The 25,550-nt window shown below is 38.4% G+C and overlaps 1 protein-coding gene across 2 annotated transcripts in view; it reads right to left on the reverse strand.

Moving 5' to 3' along the window:
* Positions 1-25,550, reverse strand: part of CWF19L2 (CWF19 like cell cycle control factor 2) — a 155,429-nt gene that overhangs the window by 102,165 nt on the left and 27,714 nt on the right. For both annotated transcript variants that reach the window (XM_042904088.1, XM_042904089.1), the window contains exons 7-8: positions 19,274-19,389; positions 2,491-3,149 (exon numbers count right to left, since the gene is read on the reverse strand). In XM_042904088.1, coding sequence (XP_042760022.1) covers positions 2,491-3,149; positions 19,274-19,389 — 775 coding nt within the window. The remainder of the gene's footprint in view (positions 1-2,490; positions 3,150-19,273; positions 19,390-25,550) is intronic.

The following is a 25,550-nucleotide window of genomic DNA, read 5'->3' on the forward strand; positions in this document are numbered from 1 at the left end:
TATTTGCAAATGACATATCGGACAAAGGGCTAGTATCCAAAATCTATAAAGAGCTCACCAAACTCCACACCCGAAAAACAAATAACCCAGTGAAGAAATGGGCAGAAAACATGAATAGACACTTCTCTAAAGAAGACATCCAGATGGCCAACAGGCACATGAAAAGATGTTCAACGTCGCTCCTCATCAGGGAAATACAAATCAAAACCACACTCAGATATCACCTCACACCAGTCAGAGTGGCCAAAATGAACAAATCAAGAGACTATAGATGCTGGCGAGGATGTGGAGAAACGGGAACCCTCTTGCACTGTTGGTGGGAATGCAAATTGGTGTAGCCACTCTGGAAAACAGTGTGGAGGTTCCTCAGAAAATTAAAAATAGACCTACCGTATGACCCAGCAATAGCACTGCTAGGAATTTACCCCAGGGATACAGGAGTACTGATGCATCGGGGCACTTGTACCCCAATGTTTATAGCAGCACTCTCAACAATAGCCAAATTATGGAAAGAGCCTAAATGTCCATCAACTGATGAATGGATAAAAAAATTGTGGTTTATATACACAATGGAGTACTACGTGGCAATGAGAAAGAATGAAATATGGCCCTTTGTAGCAACATGGATGGAACTGGAGAGTGTGATGCTAAGTGAAATAAGCCATACAGAGAAAGACAGATACCATATAGTTTCACTCTTATGTGGATCCTGAGAAACTTAACAGAAACCCATGGGGAGGGGAAGAAAAAAAAAAAAGAGGTTAGAGTGGAAGAGAGCCAAAGCATAAGAGGCTCTTAAAAAACTGAGAACAAACTGAGGGTTGATGGGGGGTGGGAGGGAGGGGAGGGTGGGTGATGGGTATTGAGGAGGGCATCTTTTGGGATGAGCACTGGGTGTTGTATGGAAACCAATTTGACAATAAACTTCATATACTGAAAAAAAAAAAAAAAGTAAGAGTCTCCTAGTGCCAGCAGCTGGGGACTAGAAACAGTTACCTTCCAGAGTAGGTGGAGCAAAGCCTGGACAATTATATAGGTAGATAGCATAAGACATTCTCTAATCCCTGTCCTGTTTATCCAGTCAGTACAACCAGATTTCTCCTTTGGTTTCCTGGGAACAAAACCCTGCCTTGAACCAGAGCCCATCTGACTGGGGCCCCCATCACTCAGTCCAGGTTTTGCCAGCTTCCTCCCACTGAAAGCTGCACATGGTGCTTTATAATCCACAGCTTCAGATGGGATTAAGAAAAATGATTTGCCATACTCATGACCCCAAACCACAACGTTTATACCTACTACTGCCACCAGTGATTTCTATTATTTCCTAAAACCTCTTCCTTGAGGGTCCTATTCATTTGGTGGTATTTTAAAACATATTTTAATGATCATTCTAAGCTACTCATTATTCTTTGGACACTTTTTTCCCCACTTATGGCTATTTCCAATACAACCAACTCTATAGCTAAGTCAATTTTTCCTAGGTTTGATCCCACTCAACCTGGGTTTCCTGTTCTACTGACTCAGCTCTGTATATAAGTACAAGAGGTGCAAGAATAGTAACACCAGTGAGTGTTATGCCTAATTACTACAGGTACAACCACTAACCTACCTATATTTCCCTTTTTTTTCTTTTGAGAGAAAGCATGGGTGCACACATGCAGGCAGGGGATGGGCAGGGTGGGAGGGAGGAGGGAGGAAGGGAGAGAGGGAGAGAGGGAGAGAGGGAGAAAGGGAGGGGGAGAGAGGGAGGGAGAGAGAGGGAGGGAGGGAGAGAGAGGGAGGGAGGGAGGGAGGGAAGGAGGGAGAGAATCTTAAGCAGGCTCCACACTCAGCACAGAGGCCAACGTGGGGCTTAATCTCATGACCCTAGGATTATGACCTAAGCAGAAGTCAAGATTTGTATGCTTAGCCAACTAAGCCACCCAGGCACCCTTTTAAAACTCTAACATTATCTTTAAAACCAGTCAACTGTTCAAAGTGGATTATTTCTTTGTCTGCAAAACAGTCCATTAATTCATGCTTTCCTCTATAGGATCTTTTGTGTATCTTTTTCACTTCATATGTGGGCTACCTCCAGATAGGCATGCCATATTTACAATCATGATTACGCTTTACAATTAAGTGGTTTCCTTTGAAAGCAATTATGGCAGCAAGAGCACAATCTACCAAAATACCTCCTGTGGCATATCCATTTCAAAAGATTATTAACTCATTTAATATTTTAATGTGCAAAAAAGCAACAGATTTTGAGCTAATATAGCCACTGAGTTCTTCCATTTATTAAATGAAACCGTGAAATGAAATAAATGCAACTCATAAAACAAAACTACTGATTTGTTAAATGGGCAAATCTTATCTCTTCCACAAAATTTAAGAAACAGATTATAACTCACATCTCATTAATAACTGATTTCTTAAAAATACGGCTCAATTTCTTTGAATCTTCTGAAATTTAACATTTAACAGCTTAATAAACAAATGACAGAATACCCAGCAGCGGAAGACTTTGCGTCCTGCACATGCTCTTTCTTCACAGAATCACCTCTCAAGCTTTCGTCCCATGATTTTTCTCTTGTGTCTTCAGAAATGTGCCCACCGCCGACACTGCCACGGGTGTCCACTGACCGTTGATTTGAATGTTTCCTGTCTCCTTCTCTCCTACCAGATTGGCTCCATGACAATGAACTTTCTTCACTGTTTTCTGTGGGTTTTCGAAAACCACGATGCACAGAATCCTGAGTGACCGGTACGGAAGATGAACTAGATGGGTCAAAATTTCTGCCCCTGCTATGAAATGACAGTTCTTCATCATCAGAGGGTCTTAAAAATTTAGGTTTCAAATTTCCAAGAGAAGAAAACTCTCGATTTTGGCTCAGATTGGATTGTCTTCTATATATTTCTGAAGACCCCGACCTATTATCTTTTTCATCACCGCTAGACTTTTCTTTATTGACACTGTTTGTAATACTTGAACTATATCTATCCCTTGAACTTTTATTATCTTTTACCAAGTCTGATTTTCTACTTTCTTGACTACTTTGTGCTGTATCTGAACATGTTGGTCTCCTCCACCGTTCTCGTTTACACTCTTCTTTTGTGGATGCAGTTTTTTCAGCTTCTTCTAATTTCGACTGAAATATTTCCATTGACTACAAAGGAGAGAAAGTAAACAAGATATCTGAAATTAAGAAAGGTTCAATGACTCGTACTCCCATTTGGCATTGTGCCGTGATACACCATCATATGGCACAATGAAGAAAAAACCAATAAAGGAGAGAAGAAAGAACCCATACAATCATTCTACCTGATAAGGGCTTAAGTGTGCCCTCTCCCAACTCATGCTGAAGCCCTAACCTCTGGTACCTCAGAACATGACAGCATCTAGAGACAGGTGCTTGAAGTTCAGCTGGGCCCTAATTCAACCTGATGGATGTTCTTATAAGAAGAAATATGGAAATACAAAAAGATACAATAGATAAGTACACAAAGAAAAAATACCATGTGAGGACATAGAGAAGGCAGCCATTTATAAGCCAAAAAGAGATGCTCCAGAAGAAACCAAACATTGTAACACCTTAATCTTGGACTTCAATTTTCCTGAATGTGAGAAAATAAATTTCTGTTGTTTAAACCACCTGGTCTGTAGAACTTTGTTATGGCAGCCCTAGCAAACTAATATATCATCCTAAGATAAATGCTTAAAAAAAATATGATTAGTCAACAAAAAATTACCAAACAATGAAAAAAATATAAGAACTCAAATGTGGGGCCACTTAGACCAACTGCCCAGCACTAAAACAAAATGTAATACAGAAAACAGCAAAGATATCATTTATGAAAAATTAATTCCTACTGTCAGTGAGATTCAAGAGGTCACAACATTACTAAAACAAAACAGATTCTCATGAAAAAAGAACAGTCCAAGAACAAGACAAACTTGTAAATGAAAACTACGTGTCCAAAAATATGCATATATATATATAGTGAACAAAAGAAAAGAAAACATCCAAATTAGTGAACTCCACACTAGTCTGGGAATTCTGTCTACTTAAGAAAAGATGGTAAATAAATGTAAGTTATAAGGAAAAAAGACAAGGACAATTAACTCTAGAAAATCTAATATGCATATATGGGTACTTCCAGAAGGAAAGAGCAAAAATAGAGCAAAGTATTAACAATATAACAATAATATCAGTAATAAGAATAATATAAGAAAATTTCCCGAGCTAATTTCCACATATGAAGGGCTTATCCAGGAGTGCCTGGGTGGCTCAGTCAGTTAAGCGGCCGACTTCGGCTCAGGTCATGATCTCGCGGTCCATGAGTTCAAGCCCCGCATCGGGCTCTGGGCTGACAGCTCAGAGCCTGGAGCCTGTTTCAGATTCTGTGTCTCCCTCTCTCTCTGCCCCTCCCCCATTCATGCTGTGTCTCTCTCTCTGTCTCAGAAATAAACGTTTAAAAATTAAAAAGAAAAAAAAATGGAAGGAAAACTTTCAAATTCATTCTATGAGGCCAACATTACCATGATACCAAATCCAGATAAAGGCAACACCAAATAAGAGAACTACAGGCCAATATCCCTGATGAACACAGATGCAAAAATTCCCAATACAATACTAGCAAACCAACAATCCCTATCAAAACAACACTAGCATTCTTCACAGAGCTAGAACAAACAATCCCAAAATTTGCATGAAACCAGAAAAGACCCCAAATAGCCAAAGCAATCCTGAAAAAGAAAACCAAAGCTGGAGGCATCACAATCACGGACTTTGAGCTGTATTACAAAGCAGTAATCATCAAGACAGTATGGTACTGGCACAAGAACAGACACTCAGATCAATGGAACAGGATAGAGAACCCAGAAATGGACCCACAAATGTATGGCCAACTACTCTTTGACAAAGCAGGGAAGAGTATCCAATGGAATAAAGACAGTCTCTTCAGCAAGTGGTGCTGGGAAAACTGGACAGTGACATGCAGAAGAATGAACCTGGACCACTTTCTAACACCATACACAAAAATAAACTCAAAATGAATGAAAGACCTAAATGGAAGATAGGAAGCCATCAAAATCCTCGAGGAGAAAGCAGGAAAAAACCTCTTTGACCTCAGTCACAGCAACTTCTTACTCAACACGTCTCCAGAGGCAAGGGAATTGAAAGCAAAAATGAACTATTGGGACCTCATCAAAATAAAAACTTTCTGCACAGCAAAGGAACTAATCAGCAAAACAAAAGGAAACCAATAGAATGGGAGAAGATATTTGCCAACGACACATCAGATAAAGGGTTAGTATCCAAAATCTATAAAGAACTTATCAAACTCAACAACCAAAAAACAAAGAATCCAGTGAAGAAATGGGCAAAAGACATGAATAGACACTTCTCCAAAGAGACATCCAGATGGCCAACCAACACATGAAAAAATGCTCAACATCATTCATCATCAGGGAAATATAAATCAAAACTACAATGAGATACCACATCACCTTGTCAGAATGGCTAATGTTAACAACTCAGGCAACAACAGATGTGGTGAGGATGTGGAAAAAAAGGATGTCTTTTGCACTGCTGGTGGGAATGCAAACTGGTGCAGCCACTCTGAAAAACAGTATGGAGGTTCCTCAAAAAATTAAAAATAGAACTACCCTACAACCCAGCAATTACACTCCTAGGTATTTATTTATCCAAGGGATACAGCTGTGCTGTTTTGAAGGGGCACATGCATCCCAATGTTTATAGCAGCACTATCGACAACAGCCCAAGTATGGAAACAGCCTAAATGTCCATCAACAGATGAATGGAGAAGAAGATGTATACATATACAATGGAGTATTACTTGGCAGTCAAAAAGAATGAAATGTCATTTGCAACTATGTCAATGGAACTAGAGGTTATTACGCCAAGCAAAATTAGTCAGTCAGAGAAAGACAAATATCATAAGACTTCACTCACATGAGGAATTTTAGATACAAAACAGATGAACCTAAGGGAAGCAAAAATAATATAAAAACAGGGAGGGGGACAAAACATAGGAGACTCTTAAATATAGAGAACAAACAGAGGGTTGCTGGAGGAGTTGTGGGAGGAGTGATGGGTTAAATGGGTAAGGGGCATTAAGGAATCTACTACTGAAATCATTGTTGCACTATATGCTACCTAACTTGGATGTAAATTAAAAAAAAAAAAAAAATACCAGCAAACCACTTCCAATAGTACATTAACAGAATCATTCACCACGACCAAATGGGATTTATTCCTGGACTGCAAGGGTGGTTCAATATTTGCAAATCAATCAATGTGATAATATCAGTAAGAGAGAGGAAAAGAACCGTATGATCATTCCAACAGATTCAAAAAAGCATCTAACAAAGTACAACATCCATTCATGATAAAAACCCTCAACAAAGTACATTTACAGGGAACATACCTCATCATAATAAAGGCCATCTATGAAAAAACCACAGCTAATATCATCCTCAATGGTAAAACTGAGAATTTTTCCTCTATGGTCAGGAACAAGACAGGAATGTCCACTCTCACCACTGTTATTTAACATAGTACCTGAAGTCCTAGCCTCAGGAATTAGACAACAAAAAGAAAAGGCATCCAAATTGGCAAGGAAAAAGTCAAACTTTTGCTACTTGCACATGACAAGAAACTATATATTGAAAACCCACCAAAAAATTGCTAGAACTGAAACACAAATTCAGCAAAGCTGCAGGACACAAAATGAACATAAAGAAATCTGTTGCATTTCTATACATCAATAATAAAGCAGCAGTAAGAGATATTAAGTAATCAATCCCACTCACAACTATACCAAAAACAATAAGATACCTAGGAATAAACCTAACCAAAGATATGAAAGACCTGTACTATGAAAAGCACTGATGAAAGAAATGGAAAGATGACACAAAAAAATGGAGAGACATTCCATGCCCATGGATTGGAAGAACAGTTTTAAAATGTCTATACCTCCAAGCGATCTACACATTTAGTTCAATCCCTATCAAAACACCAACAGCATTTTTCACAGTGCTAGAACAAACAATTGTAAAATTTGTATGGAATCACAAAAGATCCAAAATAGGCAAAGCAATCCTGAAAAACAAAAGCAAAGCTGTAGGCATCATAATTCTGGACTTCAAGTTATATGACAAAGCTACAGTGATCAAACCAGTATGGTACTGGCACAAAAATAGACACATAGATCACTAGAACAGGATAGAAAACCCAGAAATGAACCCACAACTATATGGTCAATTAATCTTCAATCAAAGCAGAGAAAAATATCCAATGCAAAAAAGATAGTCTCTTCTTCAACAAATGGTGTTGGGAAAACTGGTCAGCTATAAGCAAAAGGTTGATCCTGGACCACTTTCTTACAGTATACACAAAAAGACAAACTCAAAATGGAATAAACCTACATGTGACACATGAAACCATAAAAATCCTAGAAGAGAAGACAGACAGGAACTTCTTTGACATTGGCCCATTAATTTCTTACTAGATATGTCTCCTGAGGCAAGGGAAATAAAAGCAAAAATGAACTATTGGGACTACATCAAAATAAAAAGCTTCTGCACAGCAAAGAAAACAATCAACAAAACTAAAAGGCAGCTTACAGAATGGGAGAAATTACTTGCAAATGACATATCAGATAAAAGAGTAGTATCCAAAATATATAAAAAAAACTTATAAAACTCAAGGCACCTGGGTGGTTTAGTTGGTTAAGCATCCAACTTCAGCTCAGGTCGTGATCTTACAATGCATGAGTTCAAGCCTCACATTGGGCTCTCTGCTGTCAGCACAGAGCCCACTTCTGATCCTCTGTCCCCCCCACCCCCGGCCCTCTCTCTGCCCCTCCCCTGCTCATTCTCTCTCTCTTGCAAAATAAACAAATAAACTTTAAATTAAAAAAAAAAAAAACTCAACACCTAAAAAATGAATAATCCAATTAAAAAATGGGCAGAAGACCTGAACAGACATCTTTCCAAAGAAGACATCCAGATGGCCAACAGGTACACGAAAAGATGCTCAACATCACTGATCATCAGGGAAAAGCAAATCAAAGCTACAATGAGATATTACATTATTATCAGAATGGCAAAAATCAACAACACAAGAAACAACAGGTATTGGTGAGAAGACAGAGGAAGGGAAACTCTCTTGCAATGTTAGTAGGAATACAAATTGGTGCAGACACTGTGGAAAACAAAGGTTCCTTAAAAAGTTAAAAATAGAACTACCCTACGATCCAGCAATCACAACACTAGGAATTTACCCAAAGAATACAAAAATACAGATTCAAAGGGATACACGCACCCTGATATGTATTGCATCATTATCTATAATAGCCAAATTATGAAAACAGCCCAAGTATCCGTTGACTGATGAATGGAGGAAGAAGATGTGGTATACACACAATGGAGTATTACTCAGCCATAAAAAAGAAAGAAATCTTGCAATTTGCAACAACATGGATGGAGCTAGAGAATATTATGCTAAGCGAAATAAGTCAGAGAAAGAAACACTATATGATTTCACTCATATGTGGAATTTAAGAAACAAAACCAACAAGCAAACGGGGCAAAAAAAAAAAAAAAAAAAAAAAAAAAGAGAGAGAGAAAATGAGGCAGACCAAGAACCAGACTCTCAACTATACTGAACACACTGATGGGTACCAGAGGGGAGGTAGGTGGGGTGATGGGGAAACAGGTGATGGGGATTAAGGACAGCACTTGCTGTGATGAGCGCAGAGTGATGTCTGGAAGTGCTAAATCACTACATTGTACACCTGAAACTAATATTACACAATATGTTAACAAACTGAAATTTAAAACTTAAAATTTTTTTTTCAAATTATTTTAACCAAGTCTGAGAGGTGAGATGGGGGATCAAAATATGGCAAAATTATTATCTTAGCCTAGGCAGAGATAATCCCTAATGTTTCATTTTTTTAATTATTTAAAATTATAGATTTGACATGTTTCTTAAATCAAGTAATAATATGAACAGAACAGAAATGATGGCAGCGGAGGGGGTTGGGGCAGGAGGGAGGGCAGTTTCATAATGAAAACATTGCCTTAAAGGCAGCTTTTTACTTTCTTATTGATACATGAAATAACGGTGTATCTACCATTAGTGGCTTCTTAGAGTCAATAAAGTACGGTAATGATAAAAAAAACACCAATTACCACAATTTATCCAATTCTCATTATATTACCTATTTTACACCACTTAAATGAGTTTTAGGAGACAATACCTAGGGGTTCAAATCTACTGATCTACCATCTAATCTTGGTTAAGTTATTTAGCCTCTGTCTGCCTCAGTTTCCTCATTTGCAAAATAAGAATAATAGTACTGTTGTGGTATTAAATTAATTAATTATACATGAAGCACTTCAACAGTGTTTGGCACATGAAAAGGACCCAAATTATTATTAATGCTCACAAGAATCCTACGAGGTTGCTATTTAATAGAGGTGTTTTTATAACGGGGAGAAAAGGAAGCTAAGGCCACACACCAAAAGAGGAAGAAAACGTATATTGAAATTAAGGAATATTTGACTACAAAGCCAATGTTTTTACTGTTCTAAAGCATTCAGAAATTATAACAAACTTCACAATTCAAATAGTAAACTTATAATAACCCTATCAAAATTTAATAAAAATAACATACGAAGAAAACTCAAGGCCATTACATATGTAAGTGAAGATATAAGTTCAAAATAAGATATTAACAAATTTAATTTAGTAGCATATTAAAGGAAATGCCATGATCAAATAGGAGTCAAAGAATGCAAGAGCAGTCTAACATTAGGAAATGTATTAACACAATTCATCTCATTATCAACTGAAAGAAAAAAAATCCTATCATCTCAAAGGACATCACAACAGTTATTTCATAAAAATTAAGATATCCATTTATAATTTTAAAAAAGGAAACAAAAGAACACCTCTACTATCTACTAAACTCTGAATGCAAGGATACTTTTTAAAGATGATGATCTTCATCTTAAATGCAAGAAGCTAGCATTTACATGGAAAAACAAGAGAACTAGCTTCCAGGGCTTCTATCAAAGTTCTGAAATTCTATTTTGAGAAGACAAAAAAGATCAAACATCATTAATAGTGAGGGGATAAAGCAAAGAAATCATTTGTAGATAACTATCTTTCCAGATGACCCAATTTAAAAAATTAGATTTAATGACGCGAGTTTAGAATAATGGCCTTCTAGCACCAACAGCAAGTCTGAACCCACAAAGGAAAAAAGATTCAATATAAAATAGAAAAAAAGATTTTTAAACCTTAAGGACACATGCATAGTAATTACACAGAGAAATTTACTGAAGAATATAAATGAAAATTTGAATAAATGTCCAATATTTTAGGATGATTCAACATTATAAAGATATTAATCATCCCTGATTTAGTTAAATTTAGTTAAATTTAGTTAAATTCAAATCAAAATTCCAAAAAGATATGTAAGCTTATGATAAATTTTGGGAAAATGTTTCAGTTGAGCTTGAACTTGACAAAACAATTTCTACATTTTTTAACAATTTTTTTACATTTAACAACAACTGAAAAATGTGTAAGAATGAAGAGCTAATTTTTTAATAACTAATAAAAAAAGACTGACCTTACCACACAGTAGGTGTTCACTAATCATTTACTATCTGCATGAGTTACTGAAAACAACAATAATTATAAGAGTAGGATACTAATTCCAGGAAACAGCAGAAAAATCAACAGAATAGATTTGACAGTAAAATAGACTCATTTTATAAAAGACAAACTAATATATAATAAATGTGTCATATCAAAGTAGTGGGAAAACTTATTCAATATATTATAAATGACTATCTGAAGACATAAAGTTAGAAACCTACTTTACAATATACACAAATATATATCTATATATATACATATATAGATATATATTCCAAAAAGATGAAAGATACCCATAAAAAGTACTGAGCAAGTACTCAAAGTAAATACAGACATACATTTTTATGATTTTTTGGGTGACAAAAGCCTTTCAGTGAATTATAGCAAGAATATTAAGTGATGAAAGAAAAACCTGATGGATTTTGTTAGGTAAAAATGTTCAAAACCTACCCATAGCAAATATAAACAAAGTAAAAACTAAACATGAAACTGAGAGAAAAATTTACAACAGATTAAAAGACCTTAAAGCAATCAATATCCCAAAGGGAAAATGGGTAAATGTCATCAACAATCGATTCACTTAAAAATAAAAATGGCCAACACGCCCGGGGGGCTGAGTCACTTGAGCATCTAGCTCTTAATTTCAGCCCAGGTCATGAGCTCACAGTCATGAGTTTGAGCCCCACATCACACTCTGCAATGTGGGATCCCCTCTCCCTCTCACTCTGTCCCTTCCCTAGTTCTATACGTACTCTCATGCACCCTCTCTCTCAAAATAAATAAACATTAAAAAAAAAAAATACAAATGACCAAAAAAATATGAAAAAACATTCCAGTGCATTAGTAAGCAAAAATAAAAGCAAAAAAAAAAAAAAAAAAAAAATCTGCTTAGCACAGTAGCACACTATGAAGACTAACAAAATCATGTGATAAGAGTCATTGTAATGAAAATATAATTTGATCCTTTTTGTAGAGATATTTGTTAATATACAACTCACTTTAAGTATCCCTATCCTTCAAATAACAATTTTGTTTTTAGTAATTCATCTTAAGAAAGTAACCTGGTGAGTTTACAAAATGCATTAAACAAAGATGATGAGTACAATATTATTTAACAGGGGAAAATAAAATAAAAATGTCACTCCATCATTAAGTAAATAAATACATGGCAAATCCATACAAATATATATTAAAATATTAAGGTCATTAAAATGTGTATTTACTGACATCCAACTATGCCTCTATTAGTACATAAAAAGACCCAGAATGTATTCCATGAGCCTACTCTTATAAAACTATTTTAAAAGTATATAAAAAACAGGAAAGAAATCTATAAAAATGAATGCATCAAAATTTAACAAGCAATGTTTTTAATATGAAATGTATTGTCAAATTGGTTTCCATACAACACCCAGTGCTCATCCCAACAGGTGCCCTCCTCAGTGCCCATCACCCATTCTCCCCTTCCTCCCACCCCCATCAACCCTCAGTTTATTCTCAGTTTTTAAGAGTCTCTTACAGTTTGCCTCCCTCCCTCTCAACTTTTTTTCCCCTTCCCCTTCCCCATGGTCTTCTCTTAAGTTTCTCAGGATCCACATAAAAGTGAAAACATATGGTATCTGTCTTTCTCTGTATGGCTTATTCCACTTAGCATAACACTCTCCAGTTCCAACCTCGCTGCTACAAAAGGCCATATTTCATTCTTTCTCATTGCCACATGGTATTCCATTGTGTATATAAACCACAATTTCTTTATCCATTCATCAGTTGATGGACATTTAGGCTCTTTCCATAATTTGGCTATTGGTGAGAGTGCTGCTATAAACATTGGGGTCCAAATGCCCCTATGCATCAGGACTCCTGTATCCCTTGGGTAAATTCCTAGCAGTGCTACTGCTGGGTCATAGGGGAGATCTATTTTTAATTTTTTGAGGAACCTCCACACTGTTTCCCAGAGCGGCTGCACCAGTTTGCATTCCCACCAACAGTGTAAGAAGGTTCCCATTTCTCCACACCCTCGCCAGCATCTATAATCTCCTGATTTGTTCATTTTAGCCACTCTGACTGCCGTGAGGTGATATCTGAGTGTGGTTTTGATTTGTATTTCCCTGATGAGGAGGGACGTTGAGCATCTTTTCATGTGCCTGTTGACCATCTGGATGTCTTCTTTAAAGAAGTGTCTATTCATGTCTTCTACCCATTTCTTCACTGGATTATTTGTTTTTCAGGCGTGGAGTTTGGTGAGTTCTTAATAGACTTTGCATACTAGCACTTTGTCCAATATGTCATTTGCAAGTATCTTTTCCCATTCCATAGGTTGCCTTTTAGTGTTGTTGATTGTTTCCTTTGCAGTGCAGAAGCTTTTTATCTTCATGAGGTCCCGATAGTTCATTTTTGCTTTTAATTCCCTTGCTTTTGGAGATGTGTCTTGTAAGAAATTGCTGCAGGTGAGGTCAAAGAGGCTTTTTCCTGCTTTCTCCTCTAGGATTTTGATGGTTTCCTGTCTCACATTCAGGTCCTTCATCCATTTTGAGTTTATTTTGGTGAATGGTCTAAGAAAGTGCTCTAGTTTCATTCTTCTACATGTTGCTGCCCAGTTCTCCCAGCACCATTTGTTAAAGAGACTGTCTTTTTTCCATTGGATATTCTTTCCTGCTTTGTCAAAGATCAGTTGGCCACACTTTTGTGGGTCCAATTCTGGGGTCTGTATTCTATTCCATTGGTCTATGTGTCTGTTTTTGTGCCAATACCATGCTGTCTTGATGATTACAGCTTTGTAGTAGAGGCTAAAGTCTGGGATTGTGATGCCTCCCACTTTGGTCTTCTTCAATATTACTTTGGCTATTCGGGGTCTTTTGTGGCTCCATACAAATTTTCGGATTGCTTGTTCTAGCTTCGAGAAGAATGCTGGTGAAATTTTGATTGGGATTGCATTGAATGTGTAGATTTCTTTGAGTAGTGTTGACATCTTAACAATATTATTCTTCCAATCCATGAGCACAGAATGTTTTTCCATTTCTTTATATCTTCTTCAATTTCCTTCATAAGCTTCCTATAGTTTTCAGCATACAGATCTTTTATGTCTTTGGTTAGGTTTATTCCTAGCTATTTTATGCTTCTTGGTGCAATTGTGAATGGGATCAGTTTCTTTATTTGTCTTTCTGTTGCTTCATTATTAGCGTATAAGAATGCAACTGATTTCTGTGCATTGATTTTGTATCCTGCGACTTTGCTGAATTCATGTATCAGTTCTAGCAGACCTTTGGTGGAGTCTATCGGTTTTCCAGGTATAATATCATGTCATCTGCAAAAAGTGAAAGCTTAACTTCATCTTTGCCAATTTTGATGCCTTTGATTTCCTTTTGTTGTCTGATTGCTGATGCTAGCACTTCCAACACCATGTTAAACAACAGCGGTGAGAGTGGGCATCCCTGTCATGTTCCTGATCTCAGGGAGAAAGCTCTCAGTTTTTCCCCATTGAGGATGATATTAGCTGTGAGCTTTTCATAAATGGCTTTTATGATGTTTAAGTATGTTCCTTCTAATCCGACTTTTGCGAAGGTTTTTTATTAAGAAAGGATGCTGAATTTTGTCAAATGCTTTTTCTGCATTGATTGACACGATCATATGGTTCTTTTCTTTTCTTTTATTAATGTGATGTATCACATTGATTGATTTGCGAATGTTGAACCAGCCCTGCAGGCCAGGAATGAATCCCACTTGATCATGGTGAACAATTCTTTTTATATGCTGTTGAATTCGATTTGCTAGTATCTTATTGAGAATTTTTGCACCCATATTCATCAGGGATATTGGCCTGTAATTCTCTTTTTTTGCTGGGTCTCTGTCTGGTTTGGGAATCAAAGTAATGCTGGCTTCATAGAATGAGTCTGGAAGTTTTCCTTCCTTTATATTTTTGGAACAGCTTAAGAAGGATAGGTATTATCTCTGCTTTCTCTCTGGTAGAATTCCCCAGGGATGCCATCTGGTCCTGGAATCTTATTTGTTGGGAGATTTTTGATAAATGGTTCAATTTCTTCACTGGTTATGGGTCTGTTCAAGCTTTCTATTTCTTCCTGTTTGAATTTTGGAAGTGTGTGGGTGCTTAGGAATTTGCCCATTTCTTCCAGGTTGTCCAGTTTGTTGGCATATAATTTTTCATAGTATTCCCTGATAATTGCTTGTATTTCTGAGGGGTTGGTTGTAATAATTCCATTTTCATTCATGATTTTATCTATTTGGGTCATCTCCCTTTCCTTTTTGAGAAGCCTGGCTAGAGGTTTATCAATTTCGTTTATTTTTTTCAAAAAACCAACTCTTGGTTTCATTGACCTGCTCTACAGTTCTTTTAGATTCTATATTGTTTATTTCTGCTCTGCTCTTTATTTCTCTTCTTCTGCTGGGTTTGGGGTGTCTTTGCTGTTCTGCTTCTATTTCCCTTAGGTGTACTGTTAGATTTTGTATTTGGGATTTTTCTTGTTTCTTAAGATAGGCCTGGATTGCAATGTATTTTCCTCTCAGGACTACCTTCGCTGCATCCCAAAGCGTTTGGATGGCTGTATTTTCATTTTCAGTTGTTTCCACATATTTTTAAATTTCTTCTCTAATTGCCTGGTTGACCCATTCATTCTTTAGTAGGGTGTTCTTTAACCTCCAGGCTTTTGGAGGTTTTCCAGACTTTTTCCTGTGGTTGATTTCAAGCTTCATAGCACTGTGGTCTGAAAGTGTGCATGGGATGATCTCAATTCTTGTATACTTATGAAGGGCTGTTTTGTGACCCAATATGTGATCTATCTTGGAGAAGGTTCCATGTGCACTCGAGAAGAAAGTATATTCTGTTGCTTTGGGATGCAGAATTCTAAATGCATCTGTCAAGTTCATCTGATCCAGTGTATCATTCAGGGCTCTTGTTTCTTTATTGATCCTGTGTCTAGATGATCTATCCATTGCCGTCCATGGAGTACAAAAGTCCCCTGCAATTACCACGTTCTTATCAATAAGGTTGCTTACATTTGTGATGAATTGTTTTATATGTTTGGGGGCTCCCATATTCGGCACATAGACATTTATAATTGTTAGCTTTTCCTGATGGATAGACCTTGTAATTATTATATAATGCCCTTCTTCATCTCTTGTTACAACCTTTCATTTAAAGTCTAGTTTGTCTGATACAAGTATGGCTACTCCAGCTTTCTTTTGAGTTCCAGTAGCATGATAGATAGTTCTCCATCCCCTCACTTTCAATCTGAAGGTGTCCTCAGGTCTAAAATGAGTCTCTTGTAGACAGCAAATAGATGGATCTTGTTTTTTTTTTTCATACATTCTGATACTCTATGTCTTTTGGTTGGAGCATTTAGTCCATTTACATTCAGTGTTATTATATGGGTTTAGAGTCGTTGTGATGTCTGTAGGTTTCATGCTTGTAGTGATGTTTCTGGTACTTTGTGGTCCTTGCAACATTTCACTTACAGAATCCCCCTTAGGATCTCTTGTAGGGCTGGTTTAGTGGTGATGAATTCCATCAGTTTTTGTTTGTTTGGGAAAATCTTTATCTCTCCTTCTATTCTGAATGACAGACTTGCTGGGTAAAGGATTCTTGGCTCCATATTTTTTTCTGTTCATCACAGTGAAGATTTCCTGCCATTCCTTTCTGGCCTGCCAAGTTTCAGTAGATAGGTCTGCTACTACCCTTATGTGTCTACCTTTGTAAGTCAGGGCCTGTTTATCCTTAGTGCTTTCAGAATTCTCTCTTTATCCTTGTATTTTGCCAGTTTCACTATGATATGTCGTGCAGAAGATCGATTGAAGTTATGTCTGAACAGAGTTCTCTGTGCCTCTTGGATTTCAATGCCTTTTTCCTTCCCCAGATCAGGGAAGTTCTCAGCTTTGATTTGTTCAAATACACCTTCAGCCCCTTTCTCTCTCTCTTCCCCCTCTGGAATCCCTATTATACGGATATTATTGCATTTCATTGCATCACTTAGTTCTCAAATTCTCCCCTCATACTCCTGGATTTTTTTATCTTTTTCTCAGCTTCCTCTTTTTCCATAATTTTATCTTCTAATTCACCTATTCTCTCCTCTGCCTCTTCAATCCATGCTATGGCCACCTCCTTTTTATTTTGCCCCTCATTTATACCATTTTTTAGCTCCTCATAACTATTTCTTAGTCCCTTGATCTCTGTAGCAATAGATTCTCTGCTGTCCTCTATGCTTTTTTCAAGCCCAGCGATTAATTCTATGACTATTATTCTAAATTCTTGTTCCGTTATATTGCTTAAATCAGTTTTCATCAATTTGTTAGCTGTCGCTACTTCCTGGAGTTTCTTTTGAGAAGATTTCTTCCATTTTATCATTTTGGGTAGTTCCTGCGGTGGCTCCAAACTGTAGGGCACTTCCCCTGTGCTGTCTTCAGTAACTTGTGCTGGTGGGTGGGGCCACAGTCAGACCCGATGTCTGACTCCAGCTCTCCGCTGGGGCCACAGACTGGTGTGTACCTTATCTTCCCCTTTCCGAGGGGCAGTACTCGCTGTGGAGTGGGGTGGCCCCTGTCTGGACTGCTTGCACACTACCAGGCTTGTGGTGCTTCTTGGATGGGACCTGGCCAAGGGCATATTAGCTGGGATGGATCCGCAAGGTGCACAGGGGCGGGAGGGGCAGGCTTAGCTCGCTTTGCCATCAGTGGTCCGCTGTGGGAGGGGCCCTGCAGCACTGGGAGGCAGGCAGACAGACCCGTCGGAGGGATGGATCCACAGAAGCACAGCCTTGGGTGTTTGCACGGTGCAAGCAAGTTCGGTGACGGGAACTGGTTCCCTTTGGGATTTCTGCTGGGGGATGGACGAGGGAGATGGCGCTTCTGAGTGCCTTTGTTCCCCGCAGAGCTGAGCTCTGTCTTCCAGGGCTCAACAACTCTCCCTTCGGTTGTCCTCCAGCCCTCCCGCTCTCTGAGCAGAGCTGTTGACTTATAACATTCCAGATGTTAAGTCCCACTGGCTGTCAGAACACACTCCGTCCAGCCCCTCTGCTTTTGCAAGTCAGAATTCGGGGGCTCTACCTTGCAGGGCGGGCTGCCCCTCCACCGCCCCGGCTCCCTCCCGCCAGTCCGTGGAGTGCGCACCGCCTCTCCGCCCTTCCTACCCTCTTCCGTGGGCCTCTCGTCTACGCTTGGCTCCGGAGAGTCCATTCTGCTAGTCTTCTGGCGGTCTTCTGGGTTATTCAGGCAGATGTGGGTGGAATCTAGGTGATCCGCAGGACGCGGTGAGACCAGCGTCCTCCTACACCGCCATCTTCCTCTATCCTCACAACCATTCTTTTTTTAAAAAAAAGGATGATTTGGGGGTACCCGGGTGGCTCAGCTGGTTGAGCCTCGGACTTTGGCTCAGGTTTTGATCTCCAGTTTGTCAGGGCAGAGCCTGCTTTGGAAGATCTGTCCCCTTCTCTCTTTGCCTCTCCCCCATTGGCACTATCTCAAAAATAAACAAACATTAAAAAAAAAAAAACAAAAAAAAAAACAAAAAAACTCCCGGCCACTGCCTGGCTCAGTGGGTTAAGCGGCTGACTTTGGCTCAGGTGGTGATCTGAAAGGTAAGTTCAAGCCCCACACTGGGATTGCTGCTGTCAGCATGGAGCCTGCTTCAGATGCTAGGATCCTCTGTCCCCTTCTCAGCCCCCTCCCCGCTCATGTTTTCTCTCAAAAATAAATAAAACATTTTTTAAAAATCTCCAGAATAAATATGATTTTTCTCTCACTTTTTTTTTACTTGCCCATATTTTTGAAATCTTACTACTTTCTACATCTGCTTTTGCTAGAAATTAAGAAAGAAAAGGGCATTACTAACAACTGAAATAGAAAGATTATCCACACTTTGTAAATGGGGGAGCTGCTTCTAAAATATCATGTGTGCACACACTCTCTCTCTTTAAAAAGAAAGCAGGGGCGCCTGGGTGGCTCAGTCGGTTAAGCGGCCGACTTCGGCTCAGGTCATGATCTCGCAGTCCGTGAGTTCTAGCCCCGCATTGGGCTCTGTGCTGACAGCTCAGAGCCTGGAGCCTGCTTCAGATTCTGTGTCTCCCTCTCTCTGACCCTCCCCCGTTCATGCTCTGTCTCTCCCTGTCTCAAAAATAAATGTTAAAATAAATAAATAAATAAATAAATAAGTAATAAAAAATAAATAAAAAGAAAGCAAAAAAACAAAAAACAAGAACAAAAAAAAACTTGTATTTTAAAACTCTGGAAAATAAAATCTCTGGAATAAAGAAAAACTCTGAAATACACCAAAATTTCAACAGCGCTTATCTCAAGAGGCATATTGGGGGATTTCCTGCATTATTTAAATTTTCTCACAATGAGAAAATGTTATTTTTAGATTAAACACACACACTTAAGTTTTATGTTCATCATATCAATAAAAATATGCTACAGAAGTTTACACAATTAAAAAAAGGCAGAAAATGGCTTCAGCAGTAGACAGAGTTGAGATTTAATACCCATTTAATTCAAAAGAGCTTCATGGCACAAAACACTGACAAAGTTACAGACATTATTTCTCATATAGCTTTGAATATAATACATATCTCCTTAATGCCAGTACTTACCCCATATCTTTCAGCCACAATGTCTTCAAAACGTCTGTTCTGTTTCTCAGCTTGTTCCTTCATTCTCTGGTAAGACTTCCTCAGCCAGCTCAATCCACCATCTTCTACCACTGAAACTAAATTCCAATACTAAATGTCAGTTATACTTTTCATGTAGTTATAACAGAATTAATATTGCTTCTCTAATAATTTCTTAAAGTATAAGTTATTCTTCCTTGAACATAAAAGAACCATAAGTGCATTTAAAATTCAACATATTATTTATGTACCTATATATGCAAGGTATGTATTTTAGGGACCGAGGAAGGCAAAAATTAAACTATCCTCAAAAAAAGTGCAATCTAAAAGTATAAAGATAAAAGGATATAAACAGTAACAATAAAGATAATATGTAGTAAAAATTACACAAAGGTAAAGAATTATACAACAATGAGAGATGGATTATTTCTAAATGGAAGGTCACGTAAAATTTAAAGATCAGGCTTAAAACAAGGAGCTGGATGTCCACAAACAAAGATAAAAGCAGGGAGGGCATGCCCAGAAATAAAGGATGAAAGCACACACACAGAAGAGGAAAAAGTTACCTCAGAAATGAAACAAAGAACAAATGAGGAAATTACAGAAGAGAATACTGAAAGGCAAATCAAAACAAATTATTCCATTATAGTCATGACTGCCAGCTATGAAAATCTGAATGCCTTCAACAAACTTTATTAAGCTGCTTGTATTTCCTTCTACACACATCACACTTTTATGCGCATAAAGAAATCGAATCACTTAAGTCAAAATTCTGTTCCTGATTTTCCTTGTCCAAAAATAGGATGGCTTTAGATCATCCCAGTTCTACAATCAACATAAACACACACAAAACCCAAAAGACATGTGTAAAAATCATAAATAGTGGAAAAGTCTGCAGTAATCCCAGCTTAGAAAACAACCCAAATGTCCACCATTAGTAACATGGGTAAACAGCATAAATTGTGACATATTCCTAAAATACACAGCATTGGAAATCAATGACTACAACAGTGCATAACATGGGTGATTCTGAAAATGGGAACACAGGAAGCAGGAAACCAAAGGGAACACGGTACTTACTATGGGATTCCAGGGAAAATGGACTTTGGTGCTAGAAACCAAAGCAGTGGCTATTCTGACAGGAGCACAGTGACCAGAAGCTCCACAAGGCAGTTTGTGGGATGCTAAAGATGTTCTGTTTCTCAAAAGGTGTGCTGATTACACGGGTATTTTCACTTGGAGTAATGGTCAGACTGTACACTTAACGATTTGTGTACTTTTCTGTATGTGTTAGACTTTACTAAAAAGTTTAAAGGGAAAAAAAAGACTTTTCAATCCTCTGACTGTAGTCTCACTCAAATCTCAAAAATCTATCTTTGTTAAGCAATCTCTTCTAAGAAAAGAAGTCTCTCTTTACAGATCTAAAATACTTCGTACTTCGAAACCTAGATGTCCAGTTAACTCAATGATTCACTTTTCTTTCGAGTTTATTTTGCTCTTACTCCTTTTTTATTTTATACAATGTATGAGTTCAAAATTAACAATGCAATTACTCAAGGAAGTTAGTCTAAATCCTCAATTTACACAAGGATAAGAGAAACCCATTATCAATAATACCTATATTAACATCCCAGTTACACAATTAAGTTTATTTCGAAGAATTATCTACGAAACTGAAAAAATGCTGACGGGCAGAGTGAAGACAAGATTTCCTTAACAATCACCAGTATATTAACACAGTTCAGAGAAAAAAAGCTCAGAGAAAAAGGAAGACTTTTATTCCTCTGTGTTGACATTTACCAAGAAACTCAAACAAGAAAAAAAACTTTTCAGGGCGCCTGGGTGGGTCAGTCAGTTAGGCATCCGGCTTTGGCTCTGGTCATGATCTCACAGTTTGTGAGTTCGAGCCCCGCGTCCGGCTCTGTGCTGACAGCTCAGACCATGGAGCCTGCTTCAGATTCTATGTCTCCCGGTCTCTCAGCCCCTCCCATGCTCATGCTCTGTCTCTCTCTCTCTCTCAATAACGTTAATAAACGTTAAAAAAATCTTTTTCTCTAAAAAGAATAAACCTTTCAATGAATTCAGGTATGAGTATGACTCACAATTTTAGAAATATTTATACAATAATATCATCTTTAGGGGCGCCTGGGTGGCGTCCAACTTCAGCTCAGGTCATGATCTCACGGTTCGTGAGATTGAGCCCCACATAGGGCTCTGTGCTGACAGCTCGGAGCCTAGAGCCTGCTTCAGATCCTGTGTCTCCCTTTCTTTCTGCCCCTCCCCTATTCACACTCTGTCTCTCTCTCTCTCTCTCTCTCTCTCTCTCTCTCTCCTTCAAAAATATATAAACATTAAAAAAATTATTCAATAATATTACATCTTTAGTTGATTGTATGTTCTATTTCAATAGTCTTATTAATCTTATAATTAGAGATGACAATGAAATATTTTTAACAGTAAAAATCACCAAATATTTTAAAAACAAATAAAAAATACCAATTTGCAGCACCATCTATCATGAAATTCATTCTAACAAATATTTAGTGAATATTTACTATAAATATGAAAATGTGTTAAACACAGTAGGAAGTAAAAAATAAATAAAACACAGTCGCTATCCTTTATGCAGAGATAAAGATATATCAAATAATTATAATAAACTCACAGTATACAACATATATACACCTATATCTGAGGTCAAAATGTAAGAGACTAAAAGTATATGCTTCCATCATAATTAAAGGTTATTTGGTATACGCAAAACACAACCAAATGAATCCAAGCTCCATTCCCCACATTTCTCATAAGACAAATATAAAAACAGCAACAAACAAAATATCAGGAGACCAAGATATTAACCTCAGTGTTCCTATAAACTAGTTGTAAGATCTTAACCAAGTCACTGACTGAATCGTTGCTTCTTCATCTGTATTACAGGGCAGTTTTGATTTAAACTGCCTATGAAATTTCTCCCAACTCAGAAGATTCTAAAAGTCAAAAAAAAAGAGGGGAAAACATCCTGGAAAGAACAAAAATACATGAGAACAGTTTGTAAGCAAGAATGTCTACTAACTCCATGGTAACACATCCAGTCCTGTAATGAAGAATCCAGAGCAACTCAACGTGGGCCAGCAATCAGAAGACCTGGTCCTAGGACCACCCCTCTGACTAGAGGAACGACCCGGCCACTCTGAGCCTTACTGTCCTGCGCTGTAACATTCAGGACAGTAACACCTACTCTGCTACCTTCACGCGGTTGTTACGAAAATGAGCTCACGTGTAAATGTGCCGCAGGTACTTTAAAACTGTACAAATATTCCCACTGCTAAAATATGGTTAAAAATAATTTTGTATGAATGCTGAAAACAGGTTACTTACTTGTCCACTTAATTTTTTCTAAGGGGAAAAGATCAAAACTAATCAACTGATTTTTGAAAACATGGCACCTCAATCACTACCAAAACAAACCGTTGAAAACTTCATTTTCCCAAAACATTTCATCATAAGGGCAAGTATTTGCCACTGTCATCATTATTTTACTGTATCCCAGATATTTTGCTGGAAGATCTCCTCCCTGGATCCTCACAGCACCCACCTAAGACCGGCCACCATGTTCCCGGGGTGATGGCACCAACAAGGCAAGTGATAAACTTCCTGTGCGGGTCCAAGGAGTAGGACATGCAGGTGCTGAGCAGTCCTAGCTGGTTGGCCCCGCACTGAGAGGCACACCTGTTCCAGTGCACCTGGCGCCACACCGCGCTCCCATGAGGGTGCCCTGGGCACCTTGCCCGAGACCTGCCGCAGTGCGCGGGGCTGGGCGCTTCTCTAGACTCACAAATACGGTGGTATGGGAAGCCCCCTTGTTAGCTGGCCTTGAAGGTCCGCTCAAAGGCAGCACCGACAACCTCTGATTCTGGACTTCCTGTGGGATTCCCACTGGTTTCCATTTGTATTCTACCCACGCTGCCCTGGATGCCTTGAGAGGTCACTTCTGCCTTTCCAGTGGCAAAACGGCGTGCTACCTCTTAAAAACAAAAGCCACAGTAAATGCATCTCAGCTGGGTATTGACAACCTCTCTCTACCAGAAAAGGATGCAGAGCTGTAAGAGAAGATAACGTGAGTGCATACTTGCCTCAGTTCACTGATGAAGATTCTGAAGGAAGTGACTCCTGACCAGCCCAAGCCAGAAAACTGATCCAGAATCAAAGCTTAAGTATCAGGGTCAGGCCTTATTGCTATCTTCAGCAACAGGTGCTGTCTGATCAATTCTCAAGCAAGACTGGCTTCAAAAATGAATGGGAAATGTGGTTTATTATGATTACCCCTAGGTGGATTTTCCAAATGATTTGTGAAGCTATTTCTAGACGATGTGAAACTAAGGAGCCTTCTGTCCAGGTTTTATAGTTATTTGCCTTAAGAATTTACTGGAGCTTGTCAATTTCACAAATACTTATTTCTGAAAACAACTTTTACTGCAAATTTAGGTTGATTAAGAGGTGATGTCCCGTGAATGTTCTGATATAAAGATGCACTGTTTTTAAAAAATAGAGTTGTATTTAACATTGACTACTATTATTCCTACACAGAATGGGTATTATGTAAAGACTGAGAAACCTTTTTTTCTTACATAAAATACAGGTACATACATATTCTGTAGGTAATATTCAATAAGTTAAGTGGATAATATACCATTTCCTTTCTATTTTCATTTCCAAACTGAGCTTAACTGGGTAATAATGGAAGGAATGATAAAACATCAAACATTCGCCAAGATGCTGTTTTTCATATTTTGTTTCACATAGCACTTTGGCTCAGCGGCCTGTCACATTATTCACTTGGGAAAGGTATTGTACTAGCCACTGGGGATAAAAGGTAAGCAAAACAGCCACCCTATCAGCACAGAGCTCATAATCTCATTACAGATGGACATTCAAATAACCACATGAGTCCATGTAACATTGCTACCGTAATAGTAAGGGTCTTGAAGTGGACACAGAGCTAGCACACACAGCAGGGAACAGTCTGGTCCGGGGGTCAGGAACAGCCTCGCAGAGGATGTCGCAGCAGTGATGTGAAAGAGGAGTAGGGGCTCTTTAGGTAATGGAGGGGAAACCTGTGCAAAGGCCCTGAGGCCCTTCAAAGAAGGCTGCAGGAACTGCACCACTGGCCAGAAAGCAGAGGGTGCAAGGAATCACTGGCCTCCAGAAGGGTGTTTGTTCTTACCCCAAGAACAATGGGAAGCCCTTGAAGAATGTTACAGGAGGAGGCCTATGACAGGATTGGTTTTACTTCTGTAGGACCTGCTTACGGTCGTCTTGGGGAGTATGGGCTACAGGGGTAGCAAGCAGATCACCAAAGAGCAGGCAAGAGCAGAATCAAGAGATAGTACAGCCAAGTGGTCGTGCAGAGAAAGGCAGACTTGGTTCAGGTACAGACGACAAACTTTTAATTCTTTCCATCTTATACTACATAAAGGACATTCCCCTTTAAAAATATTTCGAGCGAGAAAATTCTGATTAGCTTTATACTTTTGAGATGCAAAATCTGGTTCCACACGCAAGGGTGAAGCCTTGGCAACTAACACCACCACAAAAACTCTTACTTTCCACCCCTAAAGAATGGGACCTGATGACTTAATACCATATCGAATCAGCCTAGGGTTTTTATTGTGTGCGGGTACGTCCTTATGCGGCTATTTTTCGTAACTTCAGGATTTGCCAATTTGGCAGAAAATTAAATGCATGAACTTGACACCAAGTTAAACTGGCTGGTTTCAAATAGTTTTTTTTCTTTTTTTCCAAATACAAAATACATGCTTACTCTAGAAAAAAATTCAGGCATAGATGTATGACCAAATAGAGGATGAAAGTACACTTCTGTCTGCAGCTTTGAGAGGCACAGAACAGCATGCTGGGAAGTGAGCGGCTCTGGAGCCAAACTATTTGGATTCAAACTGTGGTTTGGATACTTACTAGCCATGAACTTGAGGAATTTACTTAAACTCTTACTGTAAAACAGGGATTAAAAACTAGGGCTGTAACTCTTGACTACAGAGAACACAATGATGGTCACCAGAGGGGAGGTGAGTGGGGCGGGGGATGGGGAAAGCAGGTGACGGGGATTAAGGGTGCACTTGCAGTGATGAGCACCGGGTGATGTGCCCAAGTGTCGAATCACTATATTGTACACCTGAAACTAGTATTACTCTATGTTAGGCAAGCGAATTTAAATAAAAACTTTTTTAAAAATGAGTAAACT

Source organism: Panthera leo, chromosome D1, assembly GCF_018350215.1.
Source record: "Panthera leo isolate Ple1 chromosome D1, P.leo_Ple1_pat1.1, whole genome shotgun sequence".
Lineage (NCBI taxonomy): Eukaryota > Metazoa > Chordata > Mammalia > Carnivora > Felidae > Panthera > Panthera leo.